Genomic DNA, 14,750 nt, shown 5'->3' with positions numbered 1-14,750 from the left:
GGCTAGACAAAAGCTGAGATTTGGTCCTGGTAGGGCAGAACCTATCAACAATAATACTTGGCAATACTCTAACCCCTTTTATACAAGGATCTTGCAGTGTTAACTTTCACACCAGTTGAAGCCTAGAGTCCCCCAAAGTAGACAGGGCATTACTGACACTATAGCTTCAGAATGTGTTGACTAATTCGTTCTGGTGATGTGCCTTTAAATCCTAGTCAAGTCCAGAGTTACAAAGTGAGACAGTGCAGAGTGGAGTGTAGAACCCTGTATTCTTGATTCCCAATCTCCCACTTTCATCAGCAGGCAGCGCTCTCACCCTGTAGTGTATTTTCCTAGCCATCTATGGTGGTTGTCTCTAGCCAGACTGGAGAATAACAGGCTTAATTTGAAAAAAAACCAAACCATTAACTTGTGCCTTCCTCCTGTAGAATTGCCTCCAGATGTAGGTTACATTATGATGTCTTCTGCTACATTTAAGACATTCTAAAAGCATGCACAAGGTTTAAAGAGGGGTAATCTGCTGGTGTCCTTGGAAAAGTCTTGTCTTCGGCCTCGTGTATACACACGTGTGTCGTGTCTGCCAAAAGTTGGTAGATCTCCTTGGGCTGGGGCGTAATACATTTGGGTGGATGTAATAAGTGGGAATCAAGGGCCTGATTTTTCAGAGGTGCTGAGCACCTGCCGTTCCCATTGACTGCAGTTAGAGTTGTGGCAGCAGAACACCTGTGAAAATCAGGCTCCTCTTCTGGCCGGTGCTGCTGCTGATTAACTGTGTCCCTTCTCTGTTCATGGAACAGGATTACAAGCCTCCCCTTCAAAGCATGCTGGGTATTCTGTACGGATGGAGAATGCTGTTCCGATTGTCACTCAGGCTCCTGGGGCCCAGTCTCTTCAGATCCAGCCAGGTCTCCTCGCACAGGTAATTTCCTTAGTCTGGGTAAATGTGGATTGGGCAAGTATAGGTGACATTTGAATAGTCCTATGCAGAGCAAGTCTTTTTCATTTAGTTTAACTTTTACGTGGTGTGGAGGAAAGGGTGAAGTGTTTTTTTTCCCCAGTCCCTCTGTGGCTCAGTTTTAGAATGGGACACCCAAGTGAGCATCTCCAGCTTTCCATGGAGCATCCATCTTTCCTCAATCTCCCTTTCATCTTGCAGGCCAATTTTGATTTCTGAAAGGCTCTAACAATATAACAGTTAATAGCTCCACTCTCTTTCTCAGTCCTCCTCTTCACAAGGCCTGATGCAACTCCAACTGAAATTAATGGAAGTTGTGTCAGACCGATGGTGAGAATGAATCATTAATACTTTTCTAAATCCTACTAAGCTCTTGGCTCTATGGCATCTTGTGGCAATGAGTTCCACCGGTAAATTGTGTATTGTTTAAAAAATGTTTTGCTTATTTTAGTTTTAAATTTGTTTCCTTTCAGTTTTATTGAATGCTGCCTTGTTCTTGAGTAGTGGGAAAGGGTAAATAGGTAGACGGGAGGGCCAGGGCAACTGAGTCAGTGAATCTCTGCAGCAGCCTCTATTGGCCGAGTTCTTGGGGGGGACTCTACTGGGAGATAAATGACTCCCCAACTATGGAAACTCGGGGTGGGGGCTGGCACTGGCAACAGTGCCTATTCTCCTTCAGGGTGAATCCCCAGCCTTCTGGCAAGGGAGGTGCAACTTATACCTCCTTGTGCCAGCTTCAGTGAATCTGGCCGACTTTACTTTTTTTAAATGGTCTGAGACTTATTGGTTCTGTTGGTATCAGGAATGTCTTTGATGGAGAACAAATATACTTAACATAAGACACATAGAGCTTCACAATACCTCCTGGAAAAAGTGATCCAGAGTTAAAATACATGCCTACTGTGCACTGATTAATGCCAGAATGTTCATTTGCATTCAGATCTCAACAGACTTTAAAATCATGCCCAAGCACTGGATTCCCTGGGTTACCTGTGCCATTGTGTGTTGTTGTGATTACTTTCCTTTGCCAGCTGCCAGCTGAGCTTATCTGGTGAAGACAGAATGAAACACTACCTAAAGCCTGTGTGTTTTTTCACTAGCTATGTGCCCCGCCCATTCCTAATAAAAGAGTCTTTGTTACAGAGCTGACTCTTGGCGTAAGTCTGCCGCAAAATGGAATCCATCTTTGCTGATGAATGTCATAACCTTCAGCCCGGCAAGATTGGGCCTTGTATCCCATTCAGTACAAAGCAGGTGTCTAAGAAGCAGAGCAGTGGAAACGAAAAGTCAGATTTTCAAAGTTATGAGCAGGAAGATGTGCACACTGGAATTAGGCACCTGCAATTGCATTTGCACAAATGCCTGCCCCTTGCAAGAACCGTTCCTTGATGCAGTGACAGGCTCCAGCAGCGGGGAACTGCCAGACTCTTTCCCCACTGCCTCCCACCTGCTGGAGTCTTTCATAGCTGCAGGGAGCTACACACCATAGTGAGACGTGTGAACGCAGCCTGCCTTTACTGCAGCATGTAGCACATGCAATTGTGGTTGCACAAATGCCTCCCCCTGCCAGAACCTTTCGTCAGTGCAGTGAAAGGTCATGGTAGTGGGGAACTGCCAAATCTTTTTCTGGCTGCCTCCTGTAGCTACACATGTACTGCCTGTATTCTACAGGCTGCTGCGAGTGTGGACAATGCACACGTCGTAAAGTCTCTGGGAGCAGCCACTGGGGCTCATCCCCGCGTCAATATACTCCAGCACTGGTGGTGGCTGAATGCCAAAATTGGACCCTTACCATTTATTCTCTATATACTTTCAAATCCAGGAAACAGGGCCCTGCAAATGATTGCAAGTCCCTCATCCTGAGGCCCTTGGATAAGCTCTGCCATCACAGTGGTGATGGATAGGGGTGTATTTTGTATATTGTCTCTGCAAGCTGGTTCTTGCAGAAATGAAAAGTTAGACCTAACCACTGCCTGCAATCTGCAAAGTGGGTGGTGAAAATAACCCTTACACCCGACCTTACCGGGTCCATTTTCACCCACATGAGCAAGTATACCTGTGTGTGGAGGGGAAACAGGTATACTTGAAAGAAGGCTGATTCCAGTCTTTAACAGTGCAGTCGCTTCACATCTTAAAGGGGCAGGGGACCATGTATTTCAGGGGTGTTTTTGTCCAGCCTGAAACTGATGTTGTCATGCATTGAAAAGCCTGATCCAGTGCTTGTCCCTTCCTTCCCTTCTCCCTCAGGAGTGTTCTGCATTCCTGCATTTTCTCACTTTCACTCCTTCCCAACAGCACTCCTAGGCAGGAAACCCTGCTTGGCTGCCACCGGCCCCTTCTGAATAAATAGGGCCACATCCATTTGTGCTACTTTCTGATGCAGCTCACTCCCACTTTCCTCATCTGGACCTAGGATTGAGACACCAGGGGCCAAAGTGTGCTCTCAGTCACACCTGTGCAATCTTACTCAAAGCAGTGGACATGGCAGCACTGTCCCAGTGGACCAGCCCAAGCAATCTTTTCCTGCCGATGAAATGATTCCATGGTCCTTACCTGATAAGTAGAGAGTTTGTGCCGGGACCCTGACAATGAATCTAGATTCACGCCCTAAAAGAGGCGAAGAGCTGAACAAATCCAGGCTCCCTCCCCAAACAAGGAGGAAGTGGCTTTAGCATGTAAACTCAGGTAATCTCTTGCAGGGGAGCAACAACAGTTTATTTACCTTTTTTAAACCACAGCTGTAAAAACAAAAATATCCCCACCCCTCATCCACCTGCCTGCTGATGCTAGTCCTTTGTTACAGCACAGTGTTGTGAACAGCTCTCCAGGGTCCTGTGACTGAGTATCCTTTCCAGCCCTGGTTCTGCAGATGTGGTCGAGACAGAAAGAGGCCCACCATAGCAGCCCTTTCATCTGACTCAGCAAGGCAGAAAATCCCAAGACAATAAACATTTGGAGCTGGGCTGGAAAGCATGGGAGTTTTGGGGGTTTTTTTGGGGGGGGGGAGAGAGCTGGAGGGGCTACAGGATGGGGAGAGGTTTAAGGTTTTTGTGTAAATCAATCTCTGAATCTGGCTTAGGAAAGAACAGGGTGAAATACCTTCAAGCAGAGACTCTGTTTACAGTGTAGCCCCCTCAGTGCTGTGTGGCTACACAATGTGAATCTAGCACAGTGGCACCGATATGACCCTAGAGAGGGATGTAGCTGATGCCCTTGAATTCCATGGCTCAGTCTCTGAGCACGCACGCTGTCTATGCCAGCACTCGAGAGATCCTGCTGTCATGTTGGTTGCATCTGAATATGACCAGGTTGTAATAGATTATATGATTCCTAAATTAAGTCATCAGAACAAGATGACCCTGGGAAATCTTTGTAATGGTGTGCCTGGACTGATACATTCACAGGGATGTGATTGCTGAGCTTGCAGGGGAGAGAGTCTAGCTCTGGCACTAAGGGGCACCAGTTTAGAAAATACCAGGGAGGGTACGGAGAGGACAAATGTAATTCGCAGACTTGTTTGCTAGACTGAAATACTCCTATTTTCTGTTCATATGGAATGGATTTTGGTGTTAAGCTGCATCTGTCATGCTGCAGCCAATCCCAAAGCAGTGACATGGGATGCTGTGCCGGGCAGTGGCTAGGGGCAAGCGCACGAGCCACTCGGCCTGATTCTGCCTTCAGATGCACCCATGCAACTCCTCCATTGAAATTGATGGGCGATCTGCATACATATTTGAGGGAAGAATCTAACCCATTATGCTTTAAACACTAGCTCCTACACAGCTTTGGACACTAAGGCTGGGTTTTCAAAGGAGCCCAACAGAGAATTAGAATAGGATAGTCTAATAGTATAGAATGGAAGAGAATTTCTGTAGGATTTCGGCATCTAACTCCCCTAAGGCTCCAATCCCAATCAAAAACATGTCTGATTAAGAGGAGGAGTCTGAGCTAGGAAAAATGGCAGGGATTGGTTCACTTGCAGCTCGCCTTTAGATTGTCCTCTGAAGTACTGATCAGAAACTGAGACAGAAGGAGGCAGCACAGAAGAAGAAAACGGCATAATCAGCTGCCCAGTAAATGCCCCACGTGGAAGGCCTCCTGCTATGGAAAGTGTCTCCTTGGGGACTGGATGGCTTAGCTAATTGAGCTGGGGAACATTTTTATCCCTGTCCCCGTTTTGAATTCAGCCCATGTCAGTAATCACTGAAAGTTTGTTCCTACTGGGAGCTGTTAAATGATCTGTGTGAAATGGGATAACGGTCTCAGTCCAGTTCCCAGCAGTCAAATGTTCATGTTGCAGAAACCACCATCCCAACAGACATCAGCTGCCACCCTTTAGAGGCCTCAACAAAGAAGCTAAGTAAGGAATGTTCCAAAGACATCCCTAGAGGTGATGGCTCCAGGTCCGGCTGGAGAAACATTAGAGGGTCAGGATGGGGGGAGCTTGCAGTGGTACTGCCTGTGCTATACAGTACCTGTTATGTGGCTAACCTGAGGAGTTCACTCCCCAGGGAGGTCAGTCCAATGCTAAATTCACTTAATGTTTTGTAAGGGTCATTCAAGGAGGTAAGAAGTGATTTTGTCTGTCTTCGAACCCTTGCCCCTATAACTTCATCTGCCATTTGTTCTCACTTGGTGCCCATTAAGTCTTGATTCAAAAATATAGTGTTGTTCGGACAGGGCAGGCTCATAATAGACTGAAAGCCCCATTCATGTAGGGGTAGGTGATTAAAGAGTAGGACTGACAAGGCTCTGGTATACTGTGCACCATTGTGTTAAGGCTGTTCTCCGTTCAGTTTGTGACTCGTGTGCAACTTTAGGAAGGAAGGATGAACATTAAAGGGGGCATAAGCAGAAACTATTAGGTTTTAACAAATAAATGATATTCCTTTTATCCACTTTTGTATGTTAATGACTAGCACTAGTGATAATGGCCAATTTCCTCTGCTTATAGAAAGCAGCCCTTCATGAATACCAAGCAGATACCACTGTGACCTCTGTTCTTCAACCATAGGAATTGAGTGATTATCAATAAAAATTGAAATTAGAAATAAATTTGCAATGGGAAGGCAATTACACAAAAAATCTATTGTGTGCTGTGATCTCCTCGAGATCTCACAAGCTAAGTAGGGTTGGACTGGGCCACTGTGGATACGTCTACACTGCAGTTAAAGACCTGCAGCTGCTCTGTGTCAGCTGACTTGGGCTCACAGGACTGTAAAATTGCTGTGCAGATATGGCTCAGGCTCCAGCCTGAGCTCTGGGAGCCCACGAGGAGGGAGGGGCCCAGACTCCAGCACGAGCCCGAACGTCTACACTGCAATTTTACAGACCCGCAGCCTGAGCCCAAGTCAGCTGACACCAGCCAGCTGCAGTGTTTATTTAATTGCAGTGTAGACAGACTAGGTGTGGATGGGAGTCCCAGGTGCTGAAGAAAATTGATGTTGGTGATCTACTAGATGTTACTTTTCCCTCTGAGTTACTGTTGAACCAATGTTGGAGGGACACTGATTCTGGAAGTGTCACCTTTCAGATGAGTTAAAACCAAGATCTTCACAACTTCCAGTCCTTAAAGATTTTAGAGAACTTTTTAAAGAAAAGATTTGTTAATGCATTTGCTCTGGGCAAATATTAACTTAATAACGCTCACTGAATAATACTTTCCCCCACAAATATTCCTACTGGTTTCAGTGGAACTGCTTGTGGAGTAAAATACAAATATGTATTTGTAGCCTTCCCCCACTCTCGCATCCCGCTCTCCCTGCTCCAGGCTAGACATATCCACTGTCTGTCCAGATTGGAGCACCAAAGCCTGCTAGCTGGCAGAACTGTGCTTCTGAACAATTTTCCAGCAAGGTGGCGAATGTCATGCTTTATATTTCAGCACAGACGGAGTCCTAGCATATTTCCCATTCTCAAATCCCTCAACTCTCCTTTACTGCCTGAGCAAGTCAGTGAAAGTGGGCATTAGTGCTCAGAATCCGCTGTTTTTCAGTCAGTGTGAAAACATGACACTCACACCTTTCAAGCATCAGAAATTATTTGTGTAAAGTAACCAGCTGCTTTACACCTGAGTGACTTGCACATACTAAAGCTCCTTTAGCTGAAGTGAATTCAGGGCCAGATTTTGATACTCTTACTCGGGGCTGAATAGCACTTTATTCTCCAAATTGTCTCATTGACGTCAATGGAACTTTCCATGGAGTAAAGTACTACCCATGTCAGTAAGGGGATCACAATCTGGCCCTTAGTCATCAAAAATTTGTTAGGATTAGGGATAGGGAATTGACTCTCTTTTGCCTCTGGTAATATCTGTTTTGAATTTAGTTTTTAAATCTCACATTTTTCCACCTGTGCTTTAGATGTGAGCTAACTGGAACTAATGAAGTAGATTTTGTGTGAATAAGCCTATCTGAATCTCATGAAATATCCATTTTTCCACCGGACCTGTTCCACATCACATTCCCTCTTTCCAGTTCAACTAGATCCTTCCTTCATTCTTCTCTGATCCCATCCTCCCGCTCCCCTGACTCTCAGTTCCTTCCTTCCAGCTATCCCTTTTCTTTCTCTCTCCTTCTCTATTGTAAGACTCCTAATACACAACTCCCTCTTTGACCTTTAAATCCCTCTCACTTCTCCCACCAATCCTCCTAACCCATCCTTTCCCTTTCCTGATCCTCTTGACTCTATATTCTGTTCAGTTCTGTTTGGGGTGGCAAGAAAGAAAATATTTCTGATCTGGCACACTCTCTGTTGGCCTTTAGCCAGCTGTTTTGTTTCAGTTTTAGTAGCCTAGGGTGTCCCTAGCTCAGAGGTGACCCAGGTTTTATTAACTAACCCTTAGGAAGCCTGGGAACTAATGAGATTTGAAGACAGCATCCAGCCCAGGAAAATATGCCAGGCCCGCTGAGACCCAAAGATGCATTTCCGCAAAGGCAGAAGGCCCGATAGGGGGAGAGGGAGTGAGTGTGGTGGGGCCTCTGAGCCAAACTGATCTGAAGAACAGAAACAAAAAATTCTGGTTCTAGTTGAAGTTTGGGTTGAGATTCGGGCCAGTTCTCATTTTCCTATTCCTAACTGTGACCCAGCTGCTGTCTTGGAATACATTAGCAGGGATTTCTCTACTCCTTTGTGTGCTCTGTACTGAAAACTATTTTACTGCAGTTTCCTGAAGGCATTAAAACCTCCCTCCTAGGATGGGCTGGCACCAAAGCAATGAGTGGTGATTCTTTTTAACCACCAATTTCTCTTCTGTTCAACAGCAGGCCTGGCCTAGCGGGACCCAGCAGATCCTGCTCCCTCCAGCCTGGCAGCAATTGACTGGAGTAGCCGCCCACACCTCAGTCCAGCACGCAACTGTCATACCAGAGACCATGGCAGGGACCCAGCCGCTGGCAGACTGGAGGTAAACCTGGAGTATTGTGTGTATATCTGTGAGACACCCACTATATGTGAATGTCTGTCTGACAGCCTCTGTGTCTGAGTAGTTTCTAATATCCCAGGGTGTCCTTCTGGGCTAACGCTGAATGCACAGTGGGCGCAGTCTTTGCCCACACAGTCACTGGACTCCCAGCATCTGACTTGGTCTGTAAGGTGCTTTTGGATATTTTGAGTATGAAGGGAACCATCCATCATAAAACCAAATTCAGGTCTAGCCTCTCTTAAGCTGCTCCTTACAGGTCTGTCCTTGTGACACGATAACATCTTACAAGAAAAAAGACACATGCTCCATTCTTGATCCCAGCATCTTCTCCCCGACCATCCGCATCCGTCGTGGCTTGTTTAAAAAGCCAAATAGCCCTATTGTTTTGTGCTGTGTTGTATCCCAGATTCAGTTTGCAGCACTTTTTGCGCTGGTGAAAACTTCCTGAGAGGCAGGATAATTCTGTGGGGGGCGACATCTGTGGAGAGTTATGTAGGAGAGCTTTGGCCTTTGGCAGTCTCGGTGCAGGCCTGGAAAGTGGGTCTTTAGCGTTTTAGGCAGAGTGGGAATGGAATTCTGGCCGGGTCCTGTCTGTGCTACAGTTGTTTGTGAAATCCTGACCCCTGTCAAAGGATTAGGGATGGAGAGGCACTTCTCAGGCCAATTACTTTGAACCCGTTTATCATGGTAGGCCCTTCCCGAAATTGTTCCATTAATGGTTTATTTCATCTCTCCTGGAACGAGGGATGTAAAAGGTTAACCGGTAAGCATTAGACTAACCCTTAACTGTTAACCCCAGTGGCCCCGCACCAACCGGAGGGACTCCAGCCAGGCGGCCGTGCCACAGCCAGACCTGCGGGACTTTTTTAACCGATATTTACATCCCTACCTGGAACATCTCCAATGATGCTCTGTCTACCTTTGATAGTCTTTCCACTGCCAAGTTGCTCTTGCTACTTCAGAGGTCAGTGTGAGTAGGCACTGAGAGGAGGCAGTAGTGAGGATGGGAGCTGCAATGCAAGGCCTTGAAAGTAAGAGGATTAAAATGGTGGGTAAATGGGGTATCCTTCAAGGCTCTCGTAAGGCCAAATCCTTTGCCCCTGAAGCAAATTCATATGAGATGTCAGATTGGCAAATCCCCTTGTCATTTTCACCCTTTATACTTTACGAAAACGGGCACTAAAGAGGCGCTAACTCTGCTCTTGTAGTCTCCGAGACAGTCAGTCACAAGCACAGCATAGTTAAGGAGTTTGAAATCTGTCCATCCCCAAAGGAACCTGGTCAGATTGTCACTTGCTCCATTGCTGTGGTTTATTCCACAAATAAGACATCACTACTGGGTCAAAACATCAGTTGCTTTCCCGGATGGTTTCTCAGTGAACAGTTGGTGGGTGGAAGATTTTTGTTTCAGCAGGCTGTCTCCTCTCCTTTTGCCTGTGGGCTGTGCAGATCATCTCTACTTTGAACCTTAGTTGGAAGAGTGCCATACCCAGGTGGTCCACAGAACAGCACTGGTGGGAGATTGCTACTCCACTGTGAGTTGGCATCTCACTCCAAAGTCCTTGTTATACCGCGACCTTAGGGAGTGTCAGTTATCGTTGGGACTCAGAGACTTATTCTGGCTTCCCTGATAGCCTGATGTGACATCTGAGTTGTGGGGAATTGCTTTTGTGAGTCGCATCTGAAGGAGCTGGAGAAGGTCTTCCTGAAGGACAGAGAAGGGATTGGAGCGTGTAGGTGGATACTGTAGGCAGAACAACAAGCTATAGAGAAAAAGCTACCCACGTGGTCAAAGTATGAATGTGTGTGTGTGTTGTTTTTAAGCCTTAGCCACAGGCATACTATTATAGTCGGGTGATTGCGGCAGGATACATCCTGAGATGGTTTGGTTTGGGACTGAGCTGAGTCCCTTGTTCCTCAGGCAGAGGTGGGGATCGGAGAACTGCAGAGGCAGTGAGGTCAGCACTAGGGGAAAGGGTGACGTGCATCTCTCTCACCTGCCCTCTGATGCCAACACAGGCAATGGCCCTGAGTGGCTCCAGTGGGGGTATGTGTTCTGAATATAAACTAGGGGCATGCCGCCCCCATCCCTGCGAGAGAATGAAGCAAAGGCCTCTGAAAAACAAAGGGAAGAAAGGGAGAAAAACACCAACCCAAGCTTGATGCCAGGACTGGCATGCCCAAGGTCACATTTAGCTGGAGGCATTTCTGAGGCTAATGAAAGCCTTTTAAGAACTGATACACATTTAAAATGCATTTATCTCCAATTTCCCTCCTCTTGCAGAAACACACATGCTCACGGCAGCCATTATAATCCCATCATGCAACAGCCTGCGCTTTTAGCTAGTCACGTGACTCTTCCCGCAGCTCAGCCCTTGAATGTGGGCGTGGCTCATGTCATGAGGCAACAGCCAACCAGCACCACTTCCTCCAGGAAGAACAAGCAGCACCAGTCATCTATGAGGTAAGTGGCAAGGAGCATAGCGGAAGCCTAAGGACTCCGAGGGCCAAATTCACTGCTGAAGTTGACGGAGCTGCATGCACTGAGGCTAATGGCAATTTTGGTGGAAACTGTATAAAGAGAGGGGAGGAAATGCCTTTTCCCCAACAGACATCCTGATTCTTCTCTCATGTGCACCATGTGTAAATCAGGAGGAACTAGTTGTGAGAGAAGGATCAGGCCCATAATATTCTGATTCTCTGTATATGTACTGTAGTAGGGTTCTGCTCAGCTTTCCAAGAGAGAGGAGAAGTCATTCAAACAGAAGGGCATGCAACCGTGCCTATTTAAATCCATTAAATTGATGTCTTGGCAGAATTAGTGGATATTGAACCACTTAAAAGCCCCGTTGCTTCCACTTCAGTGAATATATATAGAACAGAGTAGTTATAAATATAGACTGCATGATGAAGTGAGGTGTCATACAATTTTAATGCCCTGTGTTGGGGATGACCACATCACTGTGAGCAGCAGAGCCACAAGTCAATTGTATAAGTCTCCGCAAATTAATGCCAATCAAAATTCTTATTACCTACCTACCTCCCCCCACAAAAAATTATCTGTATTCTGTTTATGCAATTCAGATGTGCTGATTCAGAATGCCCCAACCCAAAATACCCACAGACAAAAGGTGTAACTGTCTCCCTCTGTCTGATCTCAATGACACTCCTAAAAGTAGCCACATTTCCTCAACATTGTCATCCCCTCAAAAGGCCATATTTTCAGAAACAATGGACCTAAGGCGTGCACCTAGAATATGTCCATTCAAGAGCAAATGGGTGATTGCCTATATGCAGGGATAGATCCACTGGTTCAGCTGTGATGCATTCGACACAAAGTAAAGGGCAAAGATAGCCCTAAGCCGCCTGTACTCTTCCCTCATTCTAGACATGGGCCACTCCCTGGCATACATTAGAGCAGTCTTCTGGCTGCCCTAGCTTATGCTCGTCTACAATGGCCCCAAAGGAATCATGGGGGCGTAAGAACATCTCCTGCACCAAGGTCTGGGACGGGAGGTGGCATAGGGGCCACTGCAGGAGTTCTGTGCCACCCAAGGATTCTCCTACACAGGGGAATTTTGGGGGGCTGGAGCCATCAGTTATGGATGTTTTGTCCTGCAGGAGTGGGACCAGGTTCTGGCCCATAGCATGCAGTTGCATGAACAAAATGCAAGAATGCATGTGCAATAACCCTCTCGCTCCTGTGGTAATCCCTGTGGGTGGGGCACGTTGGCAGGGTGCATATGTCAAAAGTATACTTTGCTGCTGCTTGTGCTGTAGCTGGTCTGTGGACAGAGAGCTGAGGTCTTTAGGGCTGTTAAACCAGCACCTTTAATTAGCACTGAATTTTTCTAAGAAAAGAAAGAGCAAGAAAGAGAGAGAGATCCAGAAATGGCCTGCTCTTACAGGGTATGTCTACACAGCAAAAAAACACCCGCAACAGCGAGTTTCAGTGGCACGTCAACTGACTCAGACTCTTGCTACTTGGCTAAAAATAGCAATGTAAAAGTTCCCACTGAGGCTAGACCCTGGGCTCTGAAACCCTGCAATGGGGGAGGGTCTCAGATCCCAGACTCCAGCCCGAGCAGGAACATCTGAACTGCTATTTTTAGCCCCAGAGCACAAGCCTTGTGAAACCAAGTCAGTTGATCTGGGCTCTGAGACTCGCTGCTGCAGGGTTTATTTGATTGTGTAGCTGGACCTACAGAAGGGGAAAAACAGAGGAGCTCACAGCTCTTAGGTGACCAGATTGGGGCCAGAGAAACTACTGAATTCATAACCAGTTCCACTGTACTTAAGATGCCAGTATTCAAATCCTTCCTGTTTGTCTGCTCTCTAATGTGTAATGTTTCATTTACTTTGAGAGAATTCCAGCCATCTTATGCCATTCGTAATACAGAACAGAGCCAGTTAAGACCCAGCAAGCCAGTAAAACAGGGAATAGATCACAATACATCTGGACATACAAAGTGTCTCCCCAGCCCCCAGTAATCTGCCACCAGGGCACAAGGCGTCTGCATTAGGAAGGAGTCCGACACTCTCAGAGCAGCTGCTTTCCACGGTCCTCTATTTTACGTTATTTGTGATGCTTTTGTATCCAAATGAGGGATATGCTCCTTTCGAGAAGAGGATACTCCATGTTTCTCATTGGTATTCAAAAGGCACTGCAAATGCTACTGTGCAGTCATTTGTTATGCAAAGGACCCTGTGTAAGTCAGTGCAGTGTGATATGTCCATAATTTCTTCCCTTTGATACATGCCACCTATTCCTTTTGTTAGCTTTCAGGCCAAACCAAAAACACAGTCAAAAACTGCCTGTAAAATGGAACCACCACTTTTCTTCTTCGAGTGCTTGCTCATGTCCATATTAGGTGTGTCCTCGCCACATGCATCAGTGCTGGAAGCTTTTCCCTCAGCAGTATCTATAGGGGAACCGGCTCTGGTGCCCTCTGGAGTGGCGCCCGCATGTCGCAGTATAAGGGGCGCTGCCGGCTCCCCGCACCCTCAGTTCCTTCTTGCCGCCAGTAACAGTGCTGGAACGTCTGCTGCTTAGGCTAGCATTGATTCCTTCTCTGTTCTTGTGAGCTTTGAAATCCTGTAAAATGATTTCCCTGGCTTCTATTATCCCCTCCCTGGATCCGGGAGACTGGTATGCTCCCCTCGACTTGAAGGACGCATACTTCCACATAGCAATCTTTCAAGGGTAGAGACGCTTCCTCCGGTTTATGATGGGGCCCCACCACTGCCAGTTTGTGGTCCTCTCATTCGGCCTGGCAACAGCACCAAGAGTGTTTAACAAGTGGATGTTGGTGGCAGCGACTTACCTCAGGTGCCGGGGTATTCAGATCTACCCATACCTCGACGACTGTCTCATCAAGGGCAGCTCCAGGTCTCAAGTCCAACGGGATGTTGTGGTGCTTCAGGCCATGTGCCGCTCTCTGGGCCTACTGGTAAACAACAAAAAGTTGACGTTCGTGCCAGTGCAGAAGAGAGAGTTCGTTGGAGTGGTCCTTGACTTGACCAGCGCCAGAGCGTTCCTGCCGCTGGAAAGGTTCCACACGTTGATGAACCTCATCGCATAAGTCTCCACGTTCCCTCTGACTACAGCCAGGGTCTGTCTGCACCTCCTGGGTCACATGGTAGCATTCACTTACGTGGTCTGCCATGCCAGGCATCGAAAGGGGCCCCCTACAATAATGGCTGGGGGCGGTCTATTTTCAGTCCAGAGACCCCCTGGAAAAGATCGTTACCATTCCCCAGGTGATACTTACCTCGCTGCAATGGTGGACTGACGGCAGAACAGTCCTGGAAGGGGTTCCGTTCAACAACCCCCCTCATTCCATCAAGTTGGTGTCGGACGCCTTGGACCTCAGCTGGGATGCACATCTCGGCAACCTCCAGACACAGGGGATGTGGTCCCCGAAGGAGGCAAAGGTGCACGTAAACATCAGAGAGCTCCAAGCAGTCCGGCCGGCGTGCGGAGTTTTCCTGCCCCACCTGGCAGGCAAGGTGGTATGAGTCCTGATGGACAACACAGCCTCTATGTTCTACATCAACAGGCAAAGGGGACCACACTCGTTGGCTCTCTATCAAGAGGCACTCTGCCTGTGGGACTTCTGCATCAGCACGAAATCCACCTGGAAGCTTGTCATCTTCCTGGTGTCAAGAATACGCTGGCGGACCAGCTCACCAGGGATTTCTTCTCTCACCACAAGTGGTCGTTCCATCCAGAGGTATCCTGCATGATCTTCCAAAGGTGGGGAACTCCCCAAGTGGACCTGTTCGCCACCAGACAGAACAGGAAATGCCACTGGTTTTGCTCTTGGCAAGGTCTGAGCAAAGGCTCCCTCTCCGATGCCTTCCTCCTGTCAT

The 14,750-nt window shown here is 47.3% G+C and overlaps 1 protein-coding gene across 3 annotated transcripts in view; it reads left to right on the top strand.

Annotated features, from left to right (window-relative positions):
- HIPK2 (homeodomain interacting protein kinase 2) overlaps positions 1–14,750 on the top strand; it is a 187,845-nt gene that overhangs the window by 143,268 nt on the left and 29,827 nt on the right. For all 3 annotated transcript variants that reach the window (XR_005222447.2, XM_037879390.2, XM_027834451.3), the window contains exons 9-11: positions 798–919; positions 8,218–8,360; positions 10,663–10,842. Coding sequence is in view for 2 of the 3 variants with exons in the window: in XM_037879390.2 (XP_037735318.1) it covers positions 798–919; positions 8,218–8,360; positions 10,663–10,842 (445 nt within the window). In the remaining variant the exon portion in view is untranslated. The remainder of the gene's footprint in view (positions 1–797; positions 920–8,217; positions 8,361–10,662; positions 10,843–14,750) is intronic.

The sequence above is a fragment of the Chelonia mydas genome, chromosome 1 (assembly GCF_015237465.2).
Source record: "Chelonia mydas isolate rCheMyd1 chromosome 1, rCheMyd1.pri.v2, whole genome shotgun sequence".
Classification (NCBI taxonomy): Eukaryota; Metazoa; Chordata; order Testudines; family Cheloniidae; genus Chelonia; species Chelonia mydas.
The sequence above is the reverse complement of the archived record's forward strand: the minus strand, read 5'-3'. Positions and strand labels throughout refer to the sequence as shown.